The sequence below is a fragment of the Oculina patagonica genome, chromosome 1 (assembly GCF_052425735.1).
Source record: "Oculina patagonica isolate OP01 chromosome 1, crgOcupat, whole genome shotgun sequence".
In the NCBI taxonomy this organism is placed as follows: domain Eukaryota; kingdom Metazoa; phylum Cnidaria; class Anthozoa; order Scleractinia; family Oculinidae; genus Oculina; species Oculina patagonica.
The window spans coordinates 15691330-15719223 of record NC_135758.1 but is presented as its reverse complement, the minus strand read 5'-3'; the positions used below and the strand labels follow the sequence as shown (position 1 = coordinate 15719223).

General features: G+C 39.6%; 1 protein-coding gene across 3 annotated transcripts in view; it reads left to right on the top strand.

Moving 5' to 3' along the window:
• The window catches only part of LOC144658554 (nuclear cap-binding protein subunit 1-like), a 120887-nt gene that overhangs the window by 47142 nt on the left and 45851 nt on the right, over positions 1-27894 (top strand). For all 3 annotated transcript variants that reach the window (XM_078519001.1, XM_078519008.1, XM_078518994.1), the window contains 2 exons: positions 18869-18970; positions 22351-22448. In XM_078519001.1, the coding sequence (XP_078375127.1) occupies positions 18869-18970; positions 22351-22448 (200 nt within the window). The remainder of the gene's footprint in view (positions 1-18868; positions 18971-22350; positions 22449-27894) is intronic.

Here is a 27894-nt window from a genome sequence, read left to right as displayed (position 1 = left end):
ATGGCTTAGTCAGCCAAGGAATTCTCGAACCAGTTGATACTCCCACAGACTGGGTGTCGCCAATGGTTGTTGTGTTGAAGAGCAACGGAAAGATACGCCTCTGCATAGACCCCAAGCCTCTGAACCAGGCACTGAAGCGAAACCATTACCCACTACCGGTTATCGACGACTTGCTCCCAGAATTATCAAAGGCAAAGGTCTTTAGCGTAGTTGACGCTAAGAATGGGTTCTGGCACATCCAGTTGGATACTGAAAGCAGTTTCCTCACCACCTTTGGTACCCCGTGGGGTAGATATCGATGGACCAGAATGCCCTTCTGTATTTCTCCTGCACCTGAAGAGTTTCAATGGCGCCTGGACAATGCCTTAGGAGGTCTGAAAGGTGTCATACCCATCTTTGATGACATCTTGATCTATGGGGTTGGAGAGACGAAAGCTGCAGCTATTCCAGACCATGACCAGCAGCTCATAGCTCTGTTGGAACGCTGCCACAGTAAAGGCATCAAGCTTAACAAAGAGAAGTGCAATTTTTGCCTTCCTGAAGTAACCTTTATGGGACATGTGATATCAGAAGAGGGGTTGAAACCTGATCCAGCCAAACTCCAAGGGGTTAAAGAGATGCCTACCCCAACAAGCAAACAAGATGTGGAGAGACTCCTGGGTATGGTAAACTACCTCCAGAAATTTGCGCCTAATCTCTCTGCAGCCTCTATAAGAGAACTTCTCAAAGAGCAAAATCAGTTCCTGTGGGACAATGACATTCAAGGCAGAAGCTTTGAGCAGGTGAAGCAGATCATCTCAGAAGCTCCAGTACTAAAGTATTTCTACCCCAAAGCAGACACAGAATTACAGTGTGATGTATCAGACAAGGGACTTGGTGCCTGTCTCATGCAAGAAGGGCAGCCAGTGGCCTAGCATCAAGAGCCATGACTGATGCTGAAGTTAATTACGCACAAATTGGAAAAGAATTACTTGCTATTGAATTTGGAGTCGAACGGTTTGAGCAGTACGTACATGGCCGGCCAGTCAAGATAGAGACTGATCACAAGCCCCTCGAGAGCATTTTCAAGAAGAGTTTGGTCAGTGCACCAAAGCATCTACAGCGCATGATGTTACGACTGCAAAATTACAATCTAACAGTCATCTACAAGAAGGGATCAGAAATGTATCTCGCAGATACTCTCAGCAGAGCTTTCATCCAGTCATCAAGCAATGAAGACATCATGAGAGGAGAGGTAGCGAAAGATACATAAAGTATAAAGATGGTCCAGTACCTTCCTGTCTCCGAGACAACACAGAACACCATTCACTCAGCAATGGAATCAGACCCAGTTATGAAAGAACTGAAGACTACAATCAGAGAAGGTTGGCCAGAGACAAAGGACCACCTACCAGTCAAAATCAGATTTCTTTCCCTTTAGAGAAGAGCTGGCACTCCAAAACGGGTTGGTTTTCAAGGGCGAACGACTAGTTGTGCCTGCAAGTGCTAGAGAAGAAATGAAAGCCAAGATTCATGTGAGTCACATAGGGATTCAGGGTTGCCTTCGCCGTGCAAGAGAAGTCCTCTATTGGCCTGACATGACTAAGGAGATAGAGCAGCATATCTCTCTCTGTGCAATCTGCAACAGCCACCCAGCAGAACAAGCGAAAGAACCGTTGATCTGCCATTCCATTCCTACCAGACCGTGGGAGAAGATTGCAGTTGACTTATTTGAGCTTGATGGGAAGAACTTTATGGTGACTGTTGACTACTATTCAAGCTACTTTGAAGTTGACAGACTCAACGCCAAAACTGGAAAAGAAGTCATCGGGAAACTAAAGATCCACTTCGCTAGACATGGGATCCCTGATGAGCTTGTGTCCGATAATGGACCACCATTTTCTTCCACTGAATCCAATGCATTTGCCAGTCAGTACCGATTCGAACACGTCACCAGTTCGCCAGGATATCCCCAGTCAAATGGCAAAGTACAAAATGCAGTCAAAGTATCAAAGAACCTCCTGAGAAAAGCAATAGAGTCCAAGAGTGACCCACATCTAGCTTTATTGGCCTGGAGGAACACCCCAAGTGAAGGGCTAGGAACCTCTCCAGCGCAAAGAATCTTTGGGAGGAGGACCAAGACCTTACTTCCAACATCAAGCAGGCTCCTCAAACCCAAGATACCAGAAGATGTAGATCAGAAACTGAAGCTCCAAAAGGCCAAGCAAAGCATCAACTACAACCAAGGTGCCAGAGAGCTAGACGACCTACACCCTGGGGACATAGTTCGCTTACAGCCCCTTGGGTCCATAGGCAAAGGCAAACCGTGGGCCCAAGCAACGGTGGAAGCCAAAGTAGACATCTGGTCATATCAAGTTAGGACAGAAGATGGGGGAGTGTTCTGACGCAACTGAAAGCACCTAAGGCGCACTCGTGAACAGCTGGAGTGAGCAGTAGTTCATCCACAACAGGAAGCAGTGATGAACCCGATAAAGAACACTCCAGCTAATGCCCCACAGAACAACACTCCAACTCCTCCAGTAGAGGAGCAGCCTGTTTCCAAAACAACACCTGCTAAGGAAACACCAAAGAAGCCTGGACAAGACGACCTACCAAAGGAGAGCAAACAAGGCTGGGACACTGCTGTGATCAAAACCCGCAGTGAGCGTGTCGTCAAGACACCTTCCCGATTTAAGGACTAGGACAATGTTGTGAGACTTACATGGACAGAGACACTTATTTCCGGATTTGTTGCGTGAGATTTTTAAGGACAGTGACACTTGATTCTGGATTTGTTGTGTGATATTAATAAGGACAGAGACACTTAGTTCCCGGATTTGTCGTGTGAGATTTCATCAATAAGGACAAAGACATTGGTTTTCTGTGCTCTTTATTAGCAACTATTTCTTTTAATTATTTCTTTCCATTATTGTAAGGAGGGGAGATGTCACATATCTTGTTTATTTCAATTCCGCTTAACGATTATACGTCATAGTCACCTGATGTCATGCATGAGCGCACGAACCATGCTTTCCGCTTTTCAGTTCTTGGAGACGCCATTAAAAGCTGTTTTACGGGTCTAAAGTGTTCTTCGTTTTATAGCGTACCCAAGACGTTACAAACTACCGAAAAACCTCCGACTATTAGTTGATTTCACATCTGAGAATCAGTTAGATTTAATTGAATCCAAGAAAAGCAGTTTTTTACATATGCAAAGAATCTCAAAAGCATACGTGTATAACTAGTGCGCGCACTGTTCCCTTGTCAGATGAATTGTGCATGCATTTACAAAACGACTTTCAGTTTGCAGAAAAACTCTAAATACTTGGCGGTCTTTAATTTGACTAACTTTTTTTCGATGTTAAATTAAATTTTTCCGACCTGGGTTGGGAATATAACTAAGTATTTGGGAATATAACTAAGTATTCATTTACTTAAGTGCATCTGTCACAGAAAACCGACCATCTATGTATGGAGGTTATGAAATTCGAAATCCTTGATTCCCACTATTTTTTGTGGAATGATAGCATTGCATGTGCCGATCACAATGAGCATAAAAGTTTGACTAGCTGCTTTTAATAAGCCAAGAAATTAGGCAGCCTTTTTTCCGTGATCCGAGGACAAAATTTTATCTTCAAAAATAACAAAAATAATGCATATTTTATTATTTATTTTCATGAAGTGATAAAAAGAAGGCATCCTTCTTTGGCAATATATGGAAAGGGGGTGGTATATGCTCTAGGCAATATCATTAAAATCGCCTGCCATATCAAGGTAAAATATTCTGGGGTGGTCAAAAGTGAGTATCTATTTTAATTGTCAGACACCAGCATATTTTCACTTTTTTTAAAATGCCACTTCTCCATGCTCCAGCAATTTTGGGCTTCCATTCATATATGGATGTAAAGAAGATGGCCACAGCTTTAAAAAGCTGTGAAGAACTTATTGGGCAATTGCATATTATGGATCTCATGCGCTGCTTCTTCTACCTCTATTTTGTAAAAAATGGGTATTTTTAATGTTTTAACAACTTGTTGTCGGTGAGAAGTTTTAAATGAGATTTAAAAAAACATAACGTTTGACAAGAAATTTACTGTCACAATCACACTGTTTCATCATTTCTCTTACTTTTTTGCAAATAACGTTGAAAACCTGAGTGTTTTGAATTGGTAGAGCGAGGGGGAGGGGGTGGGGACGGGAGGCAGAAAGAGCCTCCTCTTTACTATCAAAAGTAATTAAGCTATTGCGTAGAAACTTTTTTGGAATGCTAAGCGCCCTAAACCTCGTAGGTTGATTGGGGTAACGTTTTAGCAGTGACGTCATATAACGTCAAAATGACGTCATCAACTTCAAAATCTTCACTTTCAAAATTTAAGATTGTTAGAAAATATCTAGAAATTTGCAAAAATGAATAAAAAATGAAAAATAAGTTTTACGTACAAAAAGTCTGAAATAGTTTTAAAAGAAACTGAAATTAATTTTTAAAATCTTTTGAAGGCGAAAATTAAACCATGAGGGTATGATCGATAGGGTGGGGTCAATATGCGGAAATGTGTTAATGTTTTGGTCATACTACAGTCTCTTGCCCAGTTTCCGGCCACTTTAGTTTGTAATCGCTATAACTTCTCATTTATGCATGGAAAGTTACTGATTTTTTGTTCAGACAGTTTATTTACTTACCTTAAAAATGTACAAAAATTGGCAGTGCACGACAAGTATTAAAGAAATTAGGCCATTTTTTGCAGAACTAGTAAGTTGCCCAGTTTCCGGCCAGGTGGTCCAGTTTCCGGCCGTCGAACTAAAACACATTTTTCCCTGCAACCGCTCGACTTAAACCGACTTGTAAGTCCCTTGGCAAACGAAAAGTAAGTTTCAATATCAGTTTATTCGAATTTGCTTTCTCGCCTGCCGTTTTATGGAATATTTCCTGGTCAATGACCCGTTATAGACTGGGACAACTTTCCTAAAAGTGAACTTCTGTCGGCAAATTCGAGGAAAAGTTGGTAAACACACTTTTCTAGATGAAAATTATGCGCTGAACACGAAAATGTTGTTTACCAAGCTGGATTCGGCCATTTTGAGCTAAAAATCAGTCATTTTCATTAGCATACTCAATAAAGACATGAAAGCGAGGCTATATGTCATATCTCCCTACAAAACACTCAAAAACGGTTTAAATTTTACCCAGATCAGCAGAAGATACATAGAGTGTTTATTACAAAGATTCTGTGTCTACGACATGTCGATCACGTGGTCATCTGGTCACGTAACTCTTGAAAACGAGGCTAAAGTTTATATCGTAATTACGTGGAGGGAGGTGCACAAACGTCGTCGAAACAGCGAAAAAGGAGTTGAAACTGTCTTTGTTTTTTCTAGCTTATGAAAATAGAGCAAGTGAATAAATTGAAAGTTAACGTAAAATCCATTGTGAGTTTTACTCCGGCGTTTCGACTATCGAATTCCACGTCAGCTATTTGAAAAACATATACTAAACATAAAAATAATTTAAGGTGCTAAATTGTTTTACTCTACTGTACCATTTACTGTTCTTGGCTTCCAATAACACCACCACTAACATCATTTTGGCAGCAGCTCTCTGCAGCACTTCTACATTTGCATGCTCCTGTGCATGGCAGTCCCACACTCCGGCAGCTACACCTCTTTGATTTGCATCCTGATTTGCACCCGCAGTTAACCATCTCATCACAACTTTTCGGTACGGGGGCAAGAGACATCAGCTTGGGCACCAGCTTGTCATTCAGTTTTGTCCAACCCATGGTCTCTGGGAGTGGAAGGGTGGGTTGTGTAACATGCGCCTGTTTCCATACCATTGCTTGAAAGTGCGCCCTTTGAATATGCCATCGCGCTGCATCACTCGTCGGGGGAAGAGCTTCTGGTGACCGGCATTTAGAAAACAACGTTGTGCGTGCTTCGTTGCAGCTCTCTGCGTCAGCTACTTTATAGATTCCGCAAATGAACTTCTCAACGGAACTCACGGTGGAATCATCCAGATCTCCATTTCCCAAGTTTTTCAGGAGCATGTGGCGGTCTGTGAAGGTCTTCCATGATGTTTTCTTGCTGTGGCCAGCAAAGTAGGAGACTGTGTCACAGCCGGTTATTGCATGAAAGGAGAGAATGGTTTCCACCTCAGGGATTGTTCTCTTCAGATTCCCATGAATCGTGTGAATTGGCAAATATTTGGGCTTCTTAGACGTCCCAGCTTTCATCCACAACTGCTTGCAGGTCATTTTCTCAAAGTGAGAAATTAAAAGGAGAAAGACATCCGTATCTTGGGATGAGACGACAAGGAACTCTGCATCTGAGTGTACACAATGTAGGATCATTCGAGTGTCCGCCTCTTCGTGGAAACCTTTAAGGCCTCTGATGTCGATGTTTGAGCGGGAACATTTGACAGTATCTTCTTCCTCGAATCCGCCACCGACAATAATGATTTTATCGGCTGGGGCTCCTGCAATGAGTTTTTCTGAGAGGAAGCGTGCAAGATCAACCTTGTTTTCATCAAGAGCCAGAAATGTTGACCAGGACTTAGGCAGAGGTACGGAGCCACCTTCAATAACTCTTCTAATGGGCGCGTGGCCTCGAGAACGCTTCTTTCTAGTTGCGCACTTGATTGATGTCTCCCTGTATCTGTCAAATGTTACATCTATTCGATCAAACTCCTTTCCAGAGACAAGAACAGCTTTCACAAATTTATCCGCGAGATCATCAAAAGTGTTACACTCTGAAGGTCGTCCCAGACTCATGACTAATGCTTGACCATCTACTACTAGTGTCGATCGTCCTGCGACTGGTGTGACCCGAGGACGTTCGGTCCCACTCGACAGCAGCTCAATCATCCTCGACTTATTTCCAGTGCGCAGCTGACCATTGGTATCTGCGATAGCAAGAGGGACTTCCATTAATTCATGGCTGAGGATTCGAGGTAAATCTACACTTCTACCAGCATCATACGCTGTAATGATGCGTTGTAGGATATTTCTGTCGGCCTTGATGGCGGCAGACTTCTCACTCTCTTTCTTTTGGACTTCGTAAAGAGAAGAAAATGTGGGAGCTTTATTTTTGGGCAGAGGATCCCTGAGCTTCTTATGATGTCCATCCGCTTCCGGCGTCATAAGCCTTTCCTTCACAAAGGTCAACAGTTTCTCCTGCCCGAGGCCGTTTGCTTTAAGTAAAGACTCTTCTATCCTTGTTGTTGCCACGTCTTTGGTGATTATGTTTTGCAACCTTTCAGGTACCGTTGGTTGTTGGTTGACATTGAAAACGTTGGCCTGATGCAGCAACTCGACCACTTTCTTCTCATCGGCATTATCCCGCAGTTTTCTGGACGGGTTAGACTCATTGCAAATTATCTCGTCATCATCGTTAACATGGTACATCTTTCTTGTTAATGCAGCAATATGCGCGCGAAGGTTAAACGACAGAGTCCATCTACACAGCGCTGCTGTCGTCCTCGTAATGCCAACTATCCCTCCGCCCCTCTTTCCAGTACCATTGAGCCACTCCTGACTTTGGTCCGGATCGACTTGATTAAATCGCCGAGAGGAACCTTTCACGACCCAGTTGCCCTTGTCAAACTCGGTTTGTACCTCTTCTGGGAGCTGCTTCATTTGCGCAAGGTACACAGGGCCCCATCGTGCATAATTTGTATGATCATAGCGATGAAAAAATGGCAGCATCTTGTGAAAGGCATACAGATGTAGGTCCCAAATTCCCTCTCTTTGAGCTCTGATAAACAGCAGAAGGATACAGACCATGTCCATGTACTGCAACCAGTACTGGAGATTAGGATTCTTTTCCTTCTTCACTGCGATGAATGATGAAAGTAGTTCGCGGTACCTACCAGATGATAGTTGGTCAAGCAGATTCAAAAACTCTCCTTCCGTTTTTGACTGAACAGACTTCTCAAGACTTTGCTTCAGTTCGTTGTCTTTCTCTTCTATATGGGCCAAAAGTTGCGGCAGAAGTAATTGCCACATTGCCTGAAGAGTGATTTTGTGAACTCGTGTAGCTTTGTTGTAATCTTTGCCTGCGAGGGCACGCTCTACGGTTCTTGGACCTAAGATACCGCTCTCTATCCAGATGGTTGGTAGTCCTGAGTCTTGGATGTGCTGGCCTAGTACTTTTAAGAAATTCATCGATGTGTGAAGACCTCCAAGGCGTAGAATAAGGACGTCTTTATACTCTGGTACCACCCATTTGAGTTCCATGAATAATGGGAAAAGGGCTTGATCAACCGTCAACACGACGTGCTTCTGATTAAAAGATTCGGCAACTTGAATGATTCGTTGTACGACTGTGTTTAAAGTGTCAACATCGTGCGCTGGTGCTAATATGATTGGCATGTACCCAACTGTACTTACTTCAGGGTCTATCACTGTATGTGCTTCATTGAAGCTTGTCCAGCCTGACTTTGGATCCTCATTTTGCCGTTTGAGGAAAAATGCCATTTCTGTTGCCTCTGCCTTTAAGGCCGCTGGGCAATCTTTGATTGGTTGGTTGAACCATTTCTCTTTGACTTCGTTTAACTGCGGCTCAGTTGTACCTTCTCTGATGTACGCAGGTAATATAGCGTTCATCTTGTCTGGAACTTTGAGGGTCGCACTTTTGGTCGGCATTATGTTCTGGAGGACGCTAACTGGTTCTGGACCTCTTTGCCAGGCTGCATACTGTGTTGCGTGAAATGTGTTTTGCCCGTCAAGTGTTCCTTCGTTGATGTCAATGTTGTCAGCGGTAAAATGAATAAAGCTTCCTTCAGCTATATTTACAGGAATCACTGTTCCGTTTTCTGTGTCCATCGTTGAAAGTGTGTGCTTGGCGAGGGCAGTATCGACTCGACGAACGTCCCAGTAGCTGATTGTATGACCGGCATTATGAAACATTTCTACCAGTTTCTTTGATCGTGTCGCCTGATGAAGACTACTGCCAAGACCGACGTGTTTGGGTGTCCACCTCCGGCCTCCACTCACATTGTACACCAGATCCTGTGCGATGCTAAGCACTCTAGTTTCCGTAAGATCTTTTTGTTTTCTCACGCGAGCATTTTGCCGTTTACTCGGCTGCTTTTCTTCGTCTTCAACAACGTTATCGCTATCTAGATTACCCTCCGCCTCCTCCTCCTCCTCCTCCTCCTCCTCCTCCTCCTCATCATCATCATCATCATTGTCATCATCATCATTATCACCACCATCATGATCAACGACGTCACTGTCGTCTACCTTGTCATCGCCATCACAATCACTCAGCCCCTTCTCAAGAAGAGACTGTCCACCAATCATAAGCCTTATGAACATATACAAACTCTCTGGGACGCATGCGATAGCATCTTCCTTGCAGACGTTCAGGCCCTGGTGCGAAGGCTGCGCTAATATATCAGAGCGAAGCTTCAATGCCACATGTACCATCGAGAGAAAATCATCTCTTTCATCAGGTTGATAGACGGGGATGACAGGCTCTGACTGGCTTTGTTGGTTCAAAACTTGTGATACAGGAATATGGCTGAATTTAATAGGCACTAACACTGTTTGGCGGTCAGAAATCGCTTGGTCACGAAGCAGAACAAACTCATAAACGTCTGCTACATGCGGTGCGATGTATTCCTTGAATGTGGTCATGCTACTCCTAAATGAGGGAGGGATTTCAATGGCTTGCTCAGCAGCTAGGGAGCAGTAGCGGAGCCAAACCTCCTTAAGGTCCAAAATATGACCTTGTTCTGCAGACTTTTTTAACTCATCGATAAGCCACAACAGCACTTTTCCACTTTCATCTTTTGCCACATTACTTGACCGCGATACGTTTCTCATGAATTTTTTATAGCAATTTGGATGATATTTGCCCTCATCCGCGATAAGGTCTTTTACACCTGCCAAACGCAAAGAGAGTTCGTGTTCACACTTCGCTCCCTCGAGGATCTGTTTACTCATTTTAAAAGTTGTTACTGAACACAATGTTTGTTTTTTAGGCGTTTCTCCGTCTTGACAAAACATGCATAGTTTCCAGTCGATCGGGAGAGTTCTACTGCGAAGCGCTGTGTTTGCAGTCAGTCCACGTGGCGAAAGATTATTTGAAGAATCTAACGATTTTCTTAATCTACTTATCTTACCCTTATCAGTATACTTTGCATAGCAGCTCTTGTGCCATTTTAATTCCTCTGCTGTGTTCGTTTCAGCTGCATTCAATATCCTGTCGATTGTTTCTGTGTTGGCAGTGTCTCTTAATTTTCGTCGCTCCTCGGATGATTCGTTCAATGAACGCAAACCTTGCACTGTTGCGCTGAACAGGATATCCCTTTTTGACTCCTGGCATATAATACACTCACTTAAGGAAATAAGAGGCGCAGATCGTTTTAAACTCACTCGTTCTTCCATTTTTGAAATGTTAACTTTGAAAACTGTACACAACCCCTGCCATGGATCTCTCACAGTCAACTAGTTCGAATTAGCAGCCAGGCAACTTAACTTTGCCCGACTGAGACTGTAACGTAGGCGATGCATTTAAACCTTTTGAATGAAACTCGTATTTTCTTGAATGAAAATGTCTTTCCCTTGAGCCAAAAAAATTAATCTGTATCAGGACTTAGCGATTTGCCCCTCTCCTAAGACTCGGCGCTTCATATTGTTTGTTTTTTCGAGCTCGATAACTTCGATTTCTTTGTGATAACAATTCGATTTAGACACGCATCGGCCAGTTACGTTTCTGACCAGAATCAAACCGTAAACCATTTGAATGGGTTTGTTTCGAATGTTGAATCAAAACATTCATTGTCCTAAAGGACTGAAAATGTCAAACCGAGTACAGTATTAGAATAACCACTTAACACCTTTTTTGACGCTTAAAAATTTCTCGAATGTAAAAAAGCGTTTTTTTGCTCCGCGTGCAACAAAACAAAAACACCAAATAATAAGAAAATTGTTTTAATGTGTCGTCTATTATTTAAGAAACCACGATAAAATTATATTATAAAGATTAAGACAAGTATAGTTCGCTGTTTTGAAAAAAAAAATTCGATTCCAAACAAGCTTTTAAAAAAGGAAAACAGTTCAGCCTCGTTTCCATGTCGGGTATTTGGTTCCGTTTTTATTAAACCGGATTTCGAGGTTTAAAACTCAAAATCCAGCTTGGTAAACAAAATTTTCGTGTTCAGCGCATAATTTTCATCTAGAAAAGTGTGTTTACCAACTTTTCCTCGAATTTGCCGACAGAATTTTTAAAAGCAGCCTTTTTCTGAATTTGTCCCAGTCTATTACCTTTTCTTTCGCTTATTAGGATGCATTGGCAGTGTATACATATAAATGTTGTAGTTTATCACGCTATGCTTGCTTTAGCCGCTTTTGTACTCTTTGCTAGATTTCACTTCATAAATTTTTCGAGCAGGAAATACTAAAATTCAGTTATTTCACTTAATAAAAAATGCTTTTGAACAATGTGCTACTTGGTGGCCGGAAACTGGCACAGCGAGTCCAAATCTTTGTTAAAACTCTGACTTCTGAAATTCAGAAACAGCTGAATTTTGGCTTGTGATGACAGAACCCCTAATCACTTTCATCTTTAATCTAAATTCTGTCAAAAAATTACGAAGCTTCTCGAAAAGTTTCCTACGAAAAGAGCTCTTTGTTTATGTACGGTAGCTTTGATGTGCAGTGAAAAGCGCAAAAATTAGTCGCCTAACGTTTAATCGCGTAAACAAAGCTCGACCTTGCTCGTCCGTTTCTTGACCAAAAAGCCTGCCAGGACCATCAATTTGTAGCGGAAATGTTCCTCTTTCTGTAGGAAAGCTTCGGTGGACGAAAATAAAAGATAACTACGAAAATAACCGACGAATGTATTTTTTGGCCGGAAACTGGTACCGGCCGGAAACTGGGCAAGAGACTGTACGTATCTAAAACACTGGACTATTGGAAAATTGAAAAAAAAATCTGAATAATGGCGAAAATTGACGTCAGCGAGCACAATATGTAACTTTGTTGTCGCCATCGTGCATGTCTTAAATAATACGTACCTAGCTGAACTAAACTCTAAGATTCTTAGAGAGACTGTGGCCAAAATAGTCCAACATCATAGTACTCCATTCCATGTTACTTCCTATTGCAAGTACAACAACTTAAAACATTTGTTAAAGCATCCTTGTACGGGGCTTTACGACGCTTAAAGTTCTCAGTGTCTATGTCAAGTAAGTCGCAGATGTCTTTCAGATCAGCAATACTGAATTTCTTTTCTAGTTTCCCATCTGCAGCTAACCTGCACAGGTTGTAGGACTTGTAGGTGATGGGATGCTCCAAATGCAGGCTGCCAAAAACAACCTTCTTTCTACGTGTGATGTCCTCTTCGCGTTCCTGCATCTGCTCTTCATCCAAAAATTCTTCTACCTCCTCCAGACTGGCAGCTGCGTTTAAAGAACCGTGTTTCTTTTTTGCTGTTGCAAGACGGGAAAAGTATGATGCAATCTGTTGAGAACTGAGACAGTCACTTCCAACAAATAGACGATTACCCTTAACATCTCGTTCTCTGCGCATTTCCCGAGCAACTTGAGTTGGCGATGCCTTATTTCCTGTTTCCTCGCCAATAAGGAATCTCTCATTAAGATACGCTTTAACGGTTTCAGAAAACCGGGCAGACTTGTGTGTTTTTAATGCCCATCCCATGGTAATATTGTTGACCCCCTGTCCACTCTGCTCAGACTCACATGAAAAGTTAGCGGCGAAAAGTGGTTTTGACAGTTCGTCATTTATCATATCAGCATAGCGACTCCTTATGTGATCAAACTGAGACTCCCTATGTAAGCGACGAACGTGATTACCGAAATCTAGGTGCCTCTGGAGCTCTGTTTCAGTATCGAAAGAGCAGATACACCCGTCAATAGGGCATTCAAATAACGTATCCGTTTCAACGTCTTCAGTACCTGTAGGAGATGCCGTTTCCCCTTCAGTGTGTTTGGAACTCCGTGCCATTGCTCCGCTGGAACGGCATGTTTCGGGAAAGGCCTGTAGTACCTTAACCTTTGGAATTTCAATTGATGGCATATCGTCTTGTAACATGCGTTCTCCTTTTCCAATGTCAAACGCCTTCCAAAAGCGCATGCCACCTTCTTCGTAACGAATGTTGTGAATCTGACTAATTCCTTTTATTTTCACGTTTTTCACGTCAATTTGGCTGGATCGCTGTGGCATTTCTGCGACGCTCACTCGGCATCCCTTCACTCCACCATTACTTTCCAGGGCCTTTTTTAGATCACGCGCTGTCAGAATGTCGGTCTTCGTCTCTGCCACAAAGCGTCTTGCATGTTGCTTCATTGTCGCTGTCTTTCGATCGCATATATCTTTGCCATGTTGAGCTTCGCTGAAATCATAGCCAATGACTTTGATGCCAGTTTCATGACCAATACTGGGGAGGCTTGTCAAATGATATCCCCCGTGATAACAACCGGCGTTGTCTGATCTTAGATAAACTCCTGTTAGCTCCGGATACAGCTCTTTAAGTGTAAAGAGCGTGTTCTGGGTAATTGAAGCCACTGTGATCTGGTTCTGATCGCAACTGTCGAAGACATGGACAAAAACGTCTACTGATAATGAGCATTCTTGTGTTTTTCGTATCACTGCTGTGACATGCCAGTTGATACCACGCTTTCCATAGAACTCAGCTGATTTTTCCCTGAAGTGCAGTGGCAAAAATTTCATCGCCCAATCTTCCACCAAAAGGGCTTCAGTAGGTTGTAACTGATCAAGGACCTCCTGCTTTCCCTCCTCTTGATTCACACTTCGCAAAATGTGAGCTTTCCATTGTTCTATCTTGTCTTTACTGTCATCCAGCAGGAAACGAAGATCACATATGTCGTCACTAGCCATGGTGCACTGCTCGGAGATCTTTCCTATTTCCTCCTCTAACGACAAAAATAGATCACGTAGTTCCTGGCACCTATCACACTCGAGTAAGTGGCTATGTGTACAGCTCTGCTTCAATTGTTCTTTCTTAGGGTCGCTTAGTGCAAAAAATCGACAATGGTCAGGAGACACAGAGAAATTGTCGCTTGTTGAATCGTTCACGACATGTGTGCTGTAGTCCTGCTTAAGGTAACGTTTGCAAGATAGGGCCAATGAACGCAGCCTGTCAGCCTTACTATCGGGCATTCCTCCGTCATAGAGCTTGCTGATAACTTCTTCTAAATTTTCAAATGCCTCTGATCCGTCCGCAGTGTAGTTGTCCAGACCTTGAAGAGATTTTCTTGTCGATGCGGGGCAGACTTCAAGAATTCTGAACAAAGTTCTTACACTGGCCGGTTTAAATCCACTTTCGTCACAAATCTTCGTGTACTGGGCGATGATTCGCGCTGGAATCAATTTTCGTATTGGTTTTGGAACCACTAGTTCCACTCCACTTTCAAGTTTAATTTTGGAAGTACCGTATGCTGTGTCTTGCGAAATCATGTCGCTTGTTATGAACCTTAAAAAGTGGTCAACTTTGTTTTCACTGAGGTAGAACCTGTGAATTGGAGCTGTAGGCAGTGCAATGCCTGGTCCATGTTCTTTACAATGCTTTCTAGCCTCCTTTATACGGAAATCTGTCAAACCAGGAATAAGGTCTTTCAATTGCTTTCTCGTAAAATTTTGGGCAAATATTGACAGAATTTCTTTTCTCGATTTTGAAGACTGTGCATTGTTATAGGCATCAATGAGATTCCGTAAAGTGCTGTCCGAGAGGGTGTTAAGAGAAAGTTCTTCATCTTCATCGTCGTTATCGTTGTTGCCAAGACCCATTATTGAACTGTTTTTCAAGTAATTCCAAAGCTCTTCACCTTGGCCAGGGGCAATTGATTCCAAAACTGGTCTTACTCCTTGTTTAGCGAACGATGCATAATGATGTTGAGTATGAGGGTGCAAATCGTTCCACTCTTTCATAAGAACAGAATCCAGATGCCTAAATGGCTCACTTATCCCAGTCGCTTCATGTAATTTGTACACATACTGGTTGTAGGCTGTTTTTGCAGTGGCTGGTGTAAGTGGTTGTTTGTAATCTTCATCGCTTATTAAAGAATCTTCCATACCAGACGGGCTGCTTAACACTTCAGGCGGAATAGGAAACCTTTTACGGGGTGTGATACTCTCAGCTGCAATATTCTCTGAAGATGGCTGCTGTGAAGACTTAAATTGTTTCAGATAACAAGCGTGCTTTTCCCGACACTGACGGCACACACCTATGATATGTATACAAATTACGGGTATAAGATTCATATTTCACATAAACGGATAGATGTTTAAGTTCGTTGACCAAAAACATAAGGGTGGCGGTACATGCGTTGTTTACGCTTCCTTTAATTCCGCGAATGATAGCACACTCTCAATCTAACCTAAATCTACCTTCCCAAAGATCAGAGAAGAAACTGTATAACATCTCCTTTCCTCCATGCAGAATGTCAAGCTAGCATTAAAAAATGCCAGATTGTGAAGAAAATTCGACGATATTGATCTTTTTTACTACGCCTGGTTGGATAGTTCGACCATGTGGTCTTATGTTTGATCCCAGTCCCCTAACAGATAACACAACACGCCTCAACATTGATAAAAGCAGAAATGTTTATACATAGTTAGGGACCCTATTCCCCTTACAAACTCGACACCACCTACTGGCAACTACCGTCATAGCATACAATTTTAAAAAAGTAGTACCCCCCCCCCCCCCCGCACCTAACCCCAACCCCCTAAAGTGTGTGAAGAATGTATATAGGTGAATAAAGAAGTTTAGGGAGAGAGCGCGTGTAATGAGCGAACTGACAATAAATCAGTGTCTGGCAAAAAAGAGACATTATTTTCTTCTGCTTTCCCCTGCGTTGCTGGCCCGGGGGTGGGGGGGGGGGGGACTCCCATATCAAAGAGACTGGGATGCTCGTCGTCTCCGGCTGCGGGTGTAAATTTCGGATTTTGGACTCTTAGTTTAAAAATGTTTTAAAAAGGTATCTTTTAGGGGTCAAAGAAGCGTGAGTAACGCCCAGATTGGTCTCCTTTCGGGGTTTAATTCAAAATTTCCGAGGAGCATCCCTGTCTGTTTGATATGGGAGTCCCCCCCCCCCCCCCGGGGGTTGCTGGTTTACCGTATGCAACTTTCGGGCACGGTGGCACGAGGCGAGTTGTCTTGCAACTTGTCTCGCTGCGATAGATTACACGCAAAAATAACTTCCGTGACATCCACTCAAATAGACATGTTTCGGTATACGATGTAGCAAGCCTTGCACGAAAGGAATCAAAGCCTCTTTTAATAACGAGCAACAACGCTGTAACACCTTACACGAGTTTTTGTAACGCCTCCTGGAACTTGTCGCAAAGGCGCAACAAAAATGCGAGACATGTTGCATGAAACATTGGCAAGTGTAACGGCGCCGAACAAATATACACAGATTAATTACAAGATACTACTTGAAACACTTACGGGATCCAATAATACAGTGTAAACCATACATTAACATGATTTCTTTCGCCATATCCGGTGTGATGTATCTATCAGGAATTGAAACCTTTCGTTTCTGAGCACTTTGAGTATGTTCGGGATGACAGCAAGCGGTTGAAGGTCTCCAGTGCTTGGCAAGCTCAAAGCGATGTGCCGAACATATCGTGAAGACATTTTTTTGTTCATCATTTACATCTTGAATGCCTAAAATAATATCAAGTATGTCTAATTTAATTTTTGTTTAGGGTTCAATTCTAGGAATAAAATCGTCTGAAACTTTAATATTAGGTAATTTGTAAATTGTGATGTTTAAATTATGAGAAGTTCAAGTGCAAAAGAAAGGCAATTCAGTCGGCTTGTTACGTTTAAAACGGTTACCTGCTCTGTTTAGAAGTAAATCTTTTTCCTGAATTTTCCATGTTTCAAGTTGAGCTGTCAAAGTCTCCAGCGAAGTCAGCAGAAGTTCGTCGTTTCCTTCTCTCACTTGTCGATTGCCACAAGGAATTGAGCTTGCCGCTCGGGCAAATGAACAAAACATCTTTTCTTTCCTGCATTCACCGTCAAATCGTTGAAAAATATATAGATCTAAGAAACTTCTTGTGCATATGCTACCTTTCGGTTAGAAAATAACTAACAAACGGATTCAAATAACATTTCCCTTTTATCAATCGTAAAATTTAGCTGCGAAACGCAAAATCAAGTTCAGCCAATGAGAGGTCTTTGTTCCCACGCTTTACAACCGCGGCTCACGCGCCGTAATTGTAACAATAACTATGTAAACCTCTTAAGGAAGATTGTTACATTCCTAGATCTATCCTTAGTACATATGCACAAAATACCGAAAAAGAGCTGAAAATTGTAAAGGATTAATTGAAGGCCGCAGGCATAAATTTCGTGAGGTGAGGTGTCTGTTGAATATTGACTTTATAATTTCGTCGTTTATAAACCCTTTTGAAGACTTTGAATAACACATCCTTAAACGTGCGAAGGACCTTTTTGGCACGCTTATAAAAGTATTGCTAAATAATAAAATAATGTTTCTCATCCTTAGGCCTGAATACTCATTATAGCGAAATAAATATATTCCACACGAATGAAACAAACACCGTTTTCTTTAGTGTCACGCAACGCGAAGCTGGCTGAATAGTCTAAAAGTACTTATGAAAAATTCCTAGAAAACAAAATTGCCCGAGCATTTTTCTTTTTTATCTTAAAATATAGCTCCTTATCTTTGTCTCGGAGCATTCGTTTTATTAATAGAACGCTGGAATGTATAATTAAAGGATTTTAAAAAACACCACTTTTAAGGCAAAAAACACCAACCAACTAAGACACGTTATTCACGAAGGTTATGAAAATGAAATTCCTCAGATACAAAATAAATTCTTACATAGTCTTATTCAGTTTGCATTATTCTTCACTGCTATTAACTTTATTTTGATTCCTTGCGTCTTGGAGTTGTAAAAAAAATGTTTAAAAATTGTCAATATTTGCTTTTTTGAAGGCGATAAATCGCCTACAGTTTAGGCTTGACCTTTGACCTTCACTTTTTTTGTCATATAAAGGTCTGACAAATTTTAAACTGTGTCACGTTAATGGCCATAAGAAGTACTTCAACCACACCAACTTTCGTCAAAATCGGTTATTTTAATTTTCACGGCTCTGGTCGGCTCACTGTGACAGATGCACTTAAATCATTTTAAATAAAAATTTTATGGGCAAATCAATATTATAAAACTCTAAAAAAATCATTTTCCATATTGAAATGAAACCCATACTTACCAAGATACAGAAATGAACAAAGATCATGAAACCATGAAATTCAATGATTAATTTTCTGATAACATGTAAAACATAAATTTTTTTTAGACTTTTTCTTTATTGGTCATGTGATCATGGGTGCGGCCCAGTAACCTCATATTTACGTCCTGGACTGAGTAAAAGATTCAACCATACCTAAACAAGAAAAATTGCTTAAACAATATACCCATGCATGTCCCTAGCATCGGGTTCAAAAATATACGTCAGTGGGCCCTTAACTACAAACATATATGTGTTTTTTGTGGTTTCAAATTGGTGATAGAAACCTATCACTTCTCTCTGGACAACACGTTGGCTTGTTTATTTCTTGCTTTCATGGCTTCAAAAAGAAAGACATTTAGTTGATTTTAACTAATCATATTCAATTAGCTGACTTGTTTTCAACTGAAAAGTTGTTTAACTAAAATCAAAATGCATTTGTAGTGCTTTTCTGTAAGATTAAGTTGTTGTGTTTACTTAAAGGGAAAAAGTGGTGTTCTGCTCTGTGTTCATTTATATTCAATTGTCAGTAGTTACTGAAATTTGCTCCGAGTACTCAATGTTCAAAACTCGTAATGAATTAATTATTTTGGAATTATTTTAAAGTTCTGATAATCCTTGTGTATTTTACTCTTAGCATACCCTTCCATCATTCATGCTTCCACCACAAAAGGATGACATTGTATACCCACTTCCTCGTGTAATTTATAGAATGTTTGACTACACTGATGTTCCAGAGGTAAGTTTGTGTACAATGCAGCTATAAATTGTGGTTCATGTTGTGTTCTTTTCTTAAGTAAAAAGTAATGGACAGGTATTGTTTGGGGTAAACAAAAATAAGACAAATATGATGGAAAAATATGACACATAATTTATGATGGAAAAATATGACAAGAAAAGTAGCTAAAAAATCGACAGAGCAGTTCTATTATTTTGTCTTTTTTCATCACACGCGACACATGGCATCACATGAGCGCGTGCTCAAATAAAAAAGGATGCACAATTTGATTCTTGTCCAAGGTTGTAAAAACCTGATTTTGACCCAAATATTAATTTAATATAACGAACACCAACATTGACCTATAGCTGATCTTTTTCTGGTATTGTTGACAAGTATTTCTTCATTAAACACAGTTTTTCCATGGATTTTTGTGTGACAACAAGAACGTGCGTTTGCAAAACGTTCGTAGCTTAGTAACCAGGAATTTGATAGAACGCGAAAATGGGACTGGGGTGAAAATGAACAAGCAAAACAAGATGGGGGTGTTCGGGTTTTGTTGCTATCGTATTGATAAAAAGAGATTTGGGAGCTTTCTGTTGGAGATTAACTTGTTGCATCAAGAGAGTTTTGTAATCAGTTCAGCTTATTTGCCATTAAAGTGCTAAACGGGGAAGAAACAGTAGGCCATGATCCGCATCTACCACGCGAATACTCGTGGTATTTTCTCGCTCGTGGTGTATCAAAATTTATTGTGTTGAAAGCATAGGCCATCGTCGACACTGCAAACAGCTTTTAGGGGCTTTCAAACTTGCAAAAGCAATGACCAGTACATGTACTCCCTTACAGTTTTAAGTAATGTTAATTTGCATGCTTTTCTATGAAAGTGTCAATTCACGAAAAGTTCGGCACCTTTTCCAAATGTTCCCGCAGATAAGACGCACCCTTGATTTCGAATGAAGATTTTTGGAAAGAAGCTGCAAAATACAACATTTTCCTATTTTGCGAACAATCTGTCTTACAGATTTTTATTTAATTTTGCACAAATGTTTAATCAGAGCAAATTTCTAATTTCTGAATTTTTAACGAGAGTTCATATGGGCAGATTTTGAGCAAAAAGCCATTGAAAATACTAGTGTCCAGTCCCCTCTTAAGCCTTTGGTTCAAAGAAACAAATGTATCTGCAGGATGTTTTTTATGTAATGCCTTTAAGTTGCAGTATTGTTCAGTTACTATATTGTTTTTACTATATTTATGACTATTTTTATGTCAATATCAACATTTTTGTATGGTTCTGGTTGAGACCACATTACTTAAAATTGAATTTTGTGCAATTATTACTTGTATGCATTTTTATGTCGTTAAAAACTAACTTTATATGGTTCATGTTGAGACCTTGTCACAGGATTCTCTTAAAATTGGATTTGTACGATTCTTTAAAGTAGTAGAACTGTTCAAAACATGTCCAATTTGAAAATTAATGTCTTTAAAGTTAAACAACTTTTTGAAATAAAAGTTACATAGGCTTAATTTAATAACCAAGGCCTGGTCTTTCAGAAAATTGATATAACACCTTAGATGTGAATTCACGGTTAAATCGCAGGCTCATGAATTTAAAAATTGCAGATTTACGGCTTTCTTTTGAAAGATACAGAGAAATTTCAACTGGAGCCGATTTATGATAGAAACGTTTAATTATCTTGAAAAGAGCGAGTTTTTAGGTATGGTTTATTTTTGACGTTTGAACTGTTCTACTACCTTAAAGTGCCTATAAACCCAATTTTTTTTGTGTGAACAAATTTCTGAATAATTCTGAGCAAAATGGCGCAAAAACTTTTGTTTTTTTGGTCAAAACCGGAATTTTTTAATGAATTTTTGAAGTTTGGTTTGTCTGCCCCACGACTGGGTTGTAGGGAGACTGGGACTAGTGACGTAAAACCCGGACATTAGCAACAGGGAAAACAAAGCAATAACAGAGCGACATAAAAAGCGAAGACTTTGGGTGAAAAAACAGTAGAAGTCTTGAGTCAAAAATAATTAATGTAGTTAAATTTTGCTTCATCGATTGGCTTAGCCGCATGGTTTGACGACCGATGCTGCCGATCAAGTGACTCGAAACTTAGGTAAAAGTGCATTTTCTGTAAAAAAAAGTTTGACTCGGAATTCTGGGCAAATATCTTGTCCTGTTGAGGAGCATGTGGATTGTTCTGAAGTGTTGCAGAAGCCTGGGGATAGGCAATGCAAAAATAAAAGCTAAAATTATGTCAAATATTAATGTCACAGCTAACAAAGACCAGGTTAAGACCAAACAAACATTTGCACACTTGGAAACAAGGAAGTTAGACATTTACAAAGCCCGCTTCGCATTCAAAAATCGTCTGCGAAAGAATTCTCGAAGCGGCTGACCTTTTGAAGAAGTATATGAATTGCTGCGTCTTCACTCCCTTCTAGGCTTCTGCAGCACTTCAGCACAGTAAAAAAAAAAGCTGTGGAAACCCTCGCCTATCGGTTCCCACAGCATTTCTCGTTCTCCCAAACTTCCACTTGTGTTTCTATAACTCGATAGAAACTCGGAACATGTTTTCTATTTCTTAAGTGAAACGATTAATGACGTCATCACTTTCCTCATTTGCATAATACAAAAACGTAAATACATCTAAAACTAAAAAGGATATATTTCAAAATTAATGGAAAATTCCATCCTTTTTTATTTTTAAAAAGCCTTCAAAATAAGCAGCAATTATTTTTTACTTCATATGCAATATAAGAGAAAACCTAAACAAAAAAACAACAATCACGAAACAAAGGTGCATATCCGGCTTTAATTTGGCTTGTGTTGAATGTTGAAAGTTAAATCACAGTATTGTTAAGTGGTCTTAAGCTGTATTTAATAACATTAACTTACTAATTAGCCCTCATGCATTCAAGATGGCAAACTCAACAACAACTGGCCAGGTGACTTGTAGGTCATTGGTTGACCCAGTTTCTACCAATCATCCACAGCACAAAACATGAATACGCATGACCAGGCATTAGATATGTGCATGCTTTTCCTGCTGTGATCCATGTTATAAGGTTATAAATTCTGCAGTCTAAGGCCAGCAAAACATTTACATTTTTCCTTATCTTATCAATTCACTCGAGGAAAATTTTGAGTTTAATAACCATTTTCAGTACTCTTTTAAAAACTTTAAAGCAAAGCATGTGCACAGAAACATGCCAGACATTATATTTCATTATATTTCAACTGGCTCTTCATACATTCAGGAAGATAAATGTCGAACAATTTTAATGAATTTTTATCGGAGGTTTAGCCTTGATGCTCCAAGATGTCCATCAGGGACATTTTTTATACATGTTTGGTTGTAGACATTTAACGTTTTGTTTTCTTTTTTTTCTAGGGTCCTTCCATGCCAGGGGCTCATGCAATTGAAAGATACCTAGTAGAGGAAGGCATTGAGAGAACAATACATGCCCATTTCAAGGATAGAAAAGAATGGTGAGAGTGATACATGTATCCTACCTTGCCATAACTTGTGTTTAGTTTAGTTTAGTTTAGTTTAGTTTAGTTTAGTTTAGTTTAGTTTAGTTTAGTTTAGTTTAGTTTAGTTTAGTTTAGTTTAGTTTAGTTTAGTTTAGTTTAGTTTAGTTTAGTTTAGTTTAGTTTAGTTTAGTTTAGTTTAGTTTAGTTTAGTTTAGTTTAGTTTTGTTTTGTTTTGTTTTGTTTTGTTTAGTGTAGTTAAGTCAATAGATGTGTCACCAAAAAAGAAAATACAATACAATTGAGCTAAAAGCAGTACACAACATGGTGGATAAATATACAAAAATTGATATATAAAGCCAGGATGTGTCCAAGGGGGGGGGGGGGAGAGGACAGAATTAGTGCCCCAATAACGCCTAAACTATTGGTTTCAGATGGACCTGTGCTATCCTTGTGGTACTTTTCTTTTGAAGACTAGTTGGTTTACCTTTCACACATGCCCAAAAAGGTCATACCACATTATTCCTGCAGTGGTTGTTGTAGAGACATAATCGAAATAAAGAGAATAATTATGCTGCCTGTTAATGTACTTAATGTCTTTACTGTATTTCTAATTACTTTTTAGCTTTCTTTTATTGATTTACGAGTGTCAATGTATGTTTCATGTGATATGTTCAATAAATAGAAAAATAGCTTATTGCGGGCGACCAGAGAAGCCTGCAATCCTAATCTCAACATTGCTATGACGCGTGCGCGGCATGTGTACAGCCAGATCCTGGCCCGATTTGTGTGGACTTTGTCTAAGAATGAATGGAATGAATAACAAAATTTTTGATCACGCCTAATTGAACACTCGAACAAGAATTTTTTTTAATGATGGCCACCATGTTGGCCAGTGTACTCAATTTTCAAAGCCAAAGTTTCACATCATTGGAGTGTTAACGTCCATTTAAAAGTTTGAAAATGGAAAGAAACAGTTTTAAAGAATACACAATTCTCGCTATGATGTCAAAAGAAGAACAGCAAGCAATGAAAACCTGTTTCGACGAACTTCATTTGAGATTCGATGCGAGCTGACAGTGGAACCGAAGAAAATAACACCTATCACGTTCTTTTCACGTGAATAATCGACAAATATGGCAGATATCGGACTTTGTATTTGAATTGTTTTTTGTTTTTGTTTTTTCTTCTAATAATAGACAATATTTTACAAACAATAAAATAAAACAAAATACAACAACAAAAAAAGACAACTTACAGAAATAAAGTAACTAGGTAATGTAATGTAAACTATAAAGTAACTAGGTCTCGAATCTTCTGTTTGTCTATCCCGAGCTTGTTTTTCAAAAACTTAAAAGGCAGTGAAACAGAAAGGGTCTTCATTTTTTGCGGCAAAATAGATGTACTGTCTGGCCACAAGCAAACAAAAATTAATACCCCCAAAAGACTGCTTTTCAGGATGAAGAGCAAATAGAATATCGCGTTGTTGGAGGTTAATCTGCGGATTGTTTTTTGAATTCCACCAAGAAGTAAACTTAGTCCAAAAAACTTTACTTGAATCACATTCAACAAAGAGATGCGTCAGTGTTTGTCTGCCATTGCAAAGGTAACATTTGTCGTTTTCTGCTAACTTATCTCTAAAAAGTCTACTTTTTAACTCGGAAAATTCCGAGTTTTGGTGAGGAGGCCGATTTCACTCCTTCCCTCCTTCCCTCGATTCCTGTAAACATTTTAATTGAATTAATTAATTAATATCAAATTGAATTAATCAATTAATCTTGTGAAGCGGGTAGGGGGTTGGCTAAAATGCGAGTTTTATCTGTGTTACTTTATATGAAGTACACAAAGGCTATATATTTCCACGACTCTTCATAAATTTGGATTGTGTTCTGGCTTGAAGCTCAACGCGGAGAAAACCGAAGCTTTATGGCTAGGAACCAGCCACGATAACGACCAACCCTTTCCTGCTGGTATCGACAAAGTTAATAAACCAATTAAAATTCTTGGCGTTCATTTTACCTACGATTTGAAGAAAAAACAAGAGCTCAACTATGATGAAACTCTAAAGTCGCTTTCCGATACCCTAGCAGGATGGAGATGGCGGAACTTGACTTTATATGGCAAAATCCAGGTCGTTAAGACATTTCTTATACCAAAATTTATGTTTCGCGCATCACTCATGTGCTCCACGAAAAAAATAATCAAAGAGTTTAACTCCATTATCTACAGGTTCATCTGGAAGGGATGTGACAAAATTAAACGCTTAGCACTAATCAGTGATTATAAGAATGGTGGTCTAAGAATGCCACATGTTAAAACTCTTATCGATACCCAACGCATTATCTGTCTTAAAAAATATATTGAGGATTACGACAGCCCATGGAAACACTTTCTTTCGTTCTTTCTCAAGGACTATGGCGGAAAATTTCTCTTATACTGCAATTTCAATCCTGCTGACCTACCAGACCATATTCCCAGCTTTTACAGAGACTGTCTTGATGTCTGGTCAAAATTAACGACCAAACCTGCCGAGTCCCGTGGCGAAGTTCTAAACCAAATCCTCTGGAACAATCAATTCGTACGCATCAACGGCAAACCTATTTTTTACAGAAGACTATTCTCAAAGGGTATCACTTTCATTTCTGACATTCTGACCAAGAACGGCAAGCTAAAGCCTTGGCCCTCTTTTGCGACAATTGGGCTTACGCTTATTGAATTTTTCTCACTACTGGGTATTTTTGACTCTCTTCCTTCTCCGTGGAAAGCCCTAATTAACTCGAATGGGACTCCTATTGAATCTTACATCCCACCTGTATTGCAACATACCCTCTATTTAAATGGTAAATGCTTTCCGCTTGATTCGATTAACTCGAAAAAGCTATACTGGGAATTGGTGGAGACGATTCAAGTAGACCCAGCGGCACGACACAAATATACAACATTATTTCACAATCACGAGCTAGACTGGGAAACATTTTACTTAATTCCACATGTCGTTACAATTGACACGAATACAAAAATTTTCCAATACAAAATTCTTAATCGGATACTGTACACCAACAAATCTCTATACAAAATGAAAATAGTCAGCTCTCCTCTTTGTACTTTCTGTCACACGTCTGAGGAATCTCTCGAGCATCTTTTTTGTTATTGTAAACATAGCATCGACTTTTGGAAGTCCGTTGTTCTTTGGCTAAAATCCATAGACATAAATATTGACTTTTTAAATGATTACGATATCATTTTCGGCCTAGCTCAAAAGAATCTCAATTGGACCCTTCTAAATCATATTATTATTATTGGTAAACAGGTCATTTACTCTAACCGGCTCAAGAATATTCTACCCCTTTTGCCACATGTTATCATAAAAATAAAATACATTGAATCAATTGAGCGATCCATTGCCCTAAAAAATAACAAACTGAAAACTCACGTTGAAAAGTGGAAGCCAATTATCAACTCTTTGTAATATAATGTATAAGATTATTAAGTTTTTTGGAGATTAGGTGTTTAACATGTACCGTAATTACTTTTGTAACGTATAACGTAAGTAATGTAGTATGTTTGTGTAACATAATATAATGTACTGTGTAATGTAATATATGTAGGGTTAAACAAATGTAATGTACTGTAGTGTAAGTCTTCTAAAGCATTAAAGTAATAAAAAAAAAAAAAAAAAAAAAAAAAAATATATATATATATATATTTGTTTCTGAAAATCCAATGTTCTCCTTGTGGTATGCATTCTTCCAGGCGTAGACCCAAGCACACGGAATTTTGTGCTGAACGCATGCGCATATATGAAGTACACAAAGACTATATATTTTCACCAAATCTTACTGAGAACTGGTTAAAACTCAACAAAATTGGGTGTTCGATTTATCGCCGAGTATTTCCTTAAAAAATTGACTACAAAGAGTTCAATTTGAATGAAATATTCATCTATAAGCCGAGCGGTCATCAACAACGAAAATTAACAAGCGTTTGTATTTATTCTTGGTCATTACCTTTTATTTTAGTGGCGGCTCCTAAAAAGTCATTTGGTTTAATGACGCAACGTTAGGAATGAAGTTTTTATTCGTCTTTTCTTCGCTATTTAGGCTGGAACTCGACCTCCATCGGCTCGCTCTGGAATATTATTTGTTTTGTCGGCGTACGTGATCGTCTTTTGAACCGACGAGGGCATTCGAAATCCCGCATGTCTTAAACAATTTCCTCCCAATCTCTTCTACAATAATTATTTCTTCCTGAGACTGTTTCTGTTCCTTTCCTTCTGTTCCTTTCTTTAAGTTTAGTTAATTTGCAGAATTACTGCTAACGTGACTTTTCAAGAGAAGAAGGGTCAAGAAGGAATCGATCTATTTGACTTGTTGTCGCGACACCAGAAACTGGCCAATCAGAATCGGTCTTTCCCACGCGCTTGGTAAACATTGTAACACGATCTGACAGAAATCGGCTGCATGTAATATTTTTGTTCAAAAGCGAAAACTTAAAATACCACGACTTCTCTGCTAAAAGAAACCACTTCAGAAGAGTTTGACTGGATTGAAGATACTCGACAAATACTGGTAACAGCACATGTTTCATTTTGATGACATTTAAAGTTCACCCGCTTGATCTGCTTGATCTTTTCGCTAGCAACTTGGCGAATTGCGACGAACTGAAGATTCTCTGAATCATCAGGAATCATCCCGTATTCTCTGGCGATTTCGCAGTTGTTCTGAACTGTCTCTACCTCGGCAACAACTTTCAATTTGAAGCTTTAGTTGTTTGAAAACCAGTAGCTTTTGGCATGATGATCGATAACTGCTTTTAAAATCTTCAGAAGAATGCGTGATTGTTTGAGATGGGATTCTGAACTCAGGTGAATGTTTTGTCACGCTTGTGTACGGTTCTATTAATAAATTCATTCTTTATCAGTGATTTGTTGTTTTTCAATTACATAGTTGTGATTTAACGAATATGTTGATTCGCTGCACGTGGATTGTTTTATAGTTTGGAGGAAAAATTGGGTCTCGGCTTATAGCCGAGTGATGTGGGTTTATTTTTTGTCAGAGTCTAACTGGTTCCAAAAACTAAAAGTCTAGGGTCTCGGCTTATAGCCGAATAAATACGGTACATGCATGCTTAACTACCAGCCGAAATATTGTATTAATGTCAGTTTTCTTGAAATAAACCAAAACTTAATTTTTCTCATGATATTATTATTTTGCCTAACCTTCAAAAAACAAAAAGGAAAAATAAGAAAACAATTTGCAACTGATGGGAACTCTATCACTTGCCCTTTCGGCCTGCTCTCGATGAGCAGCTAGATGACAATGAAACTAAGTGAAGTGAAGTGAACTGAATTGTGGAAAGTTTAACATCATTTGTTTTAGCAAATCTCTATTTGTCAGTTTGTTGTTTTCGATTCTTGTTTCATAATAAATTTTCCGAGTTTAGTGGCTCATAGCCACTTTGAATA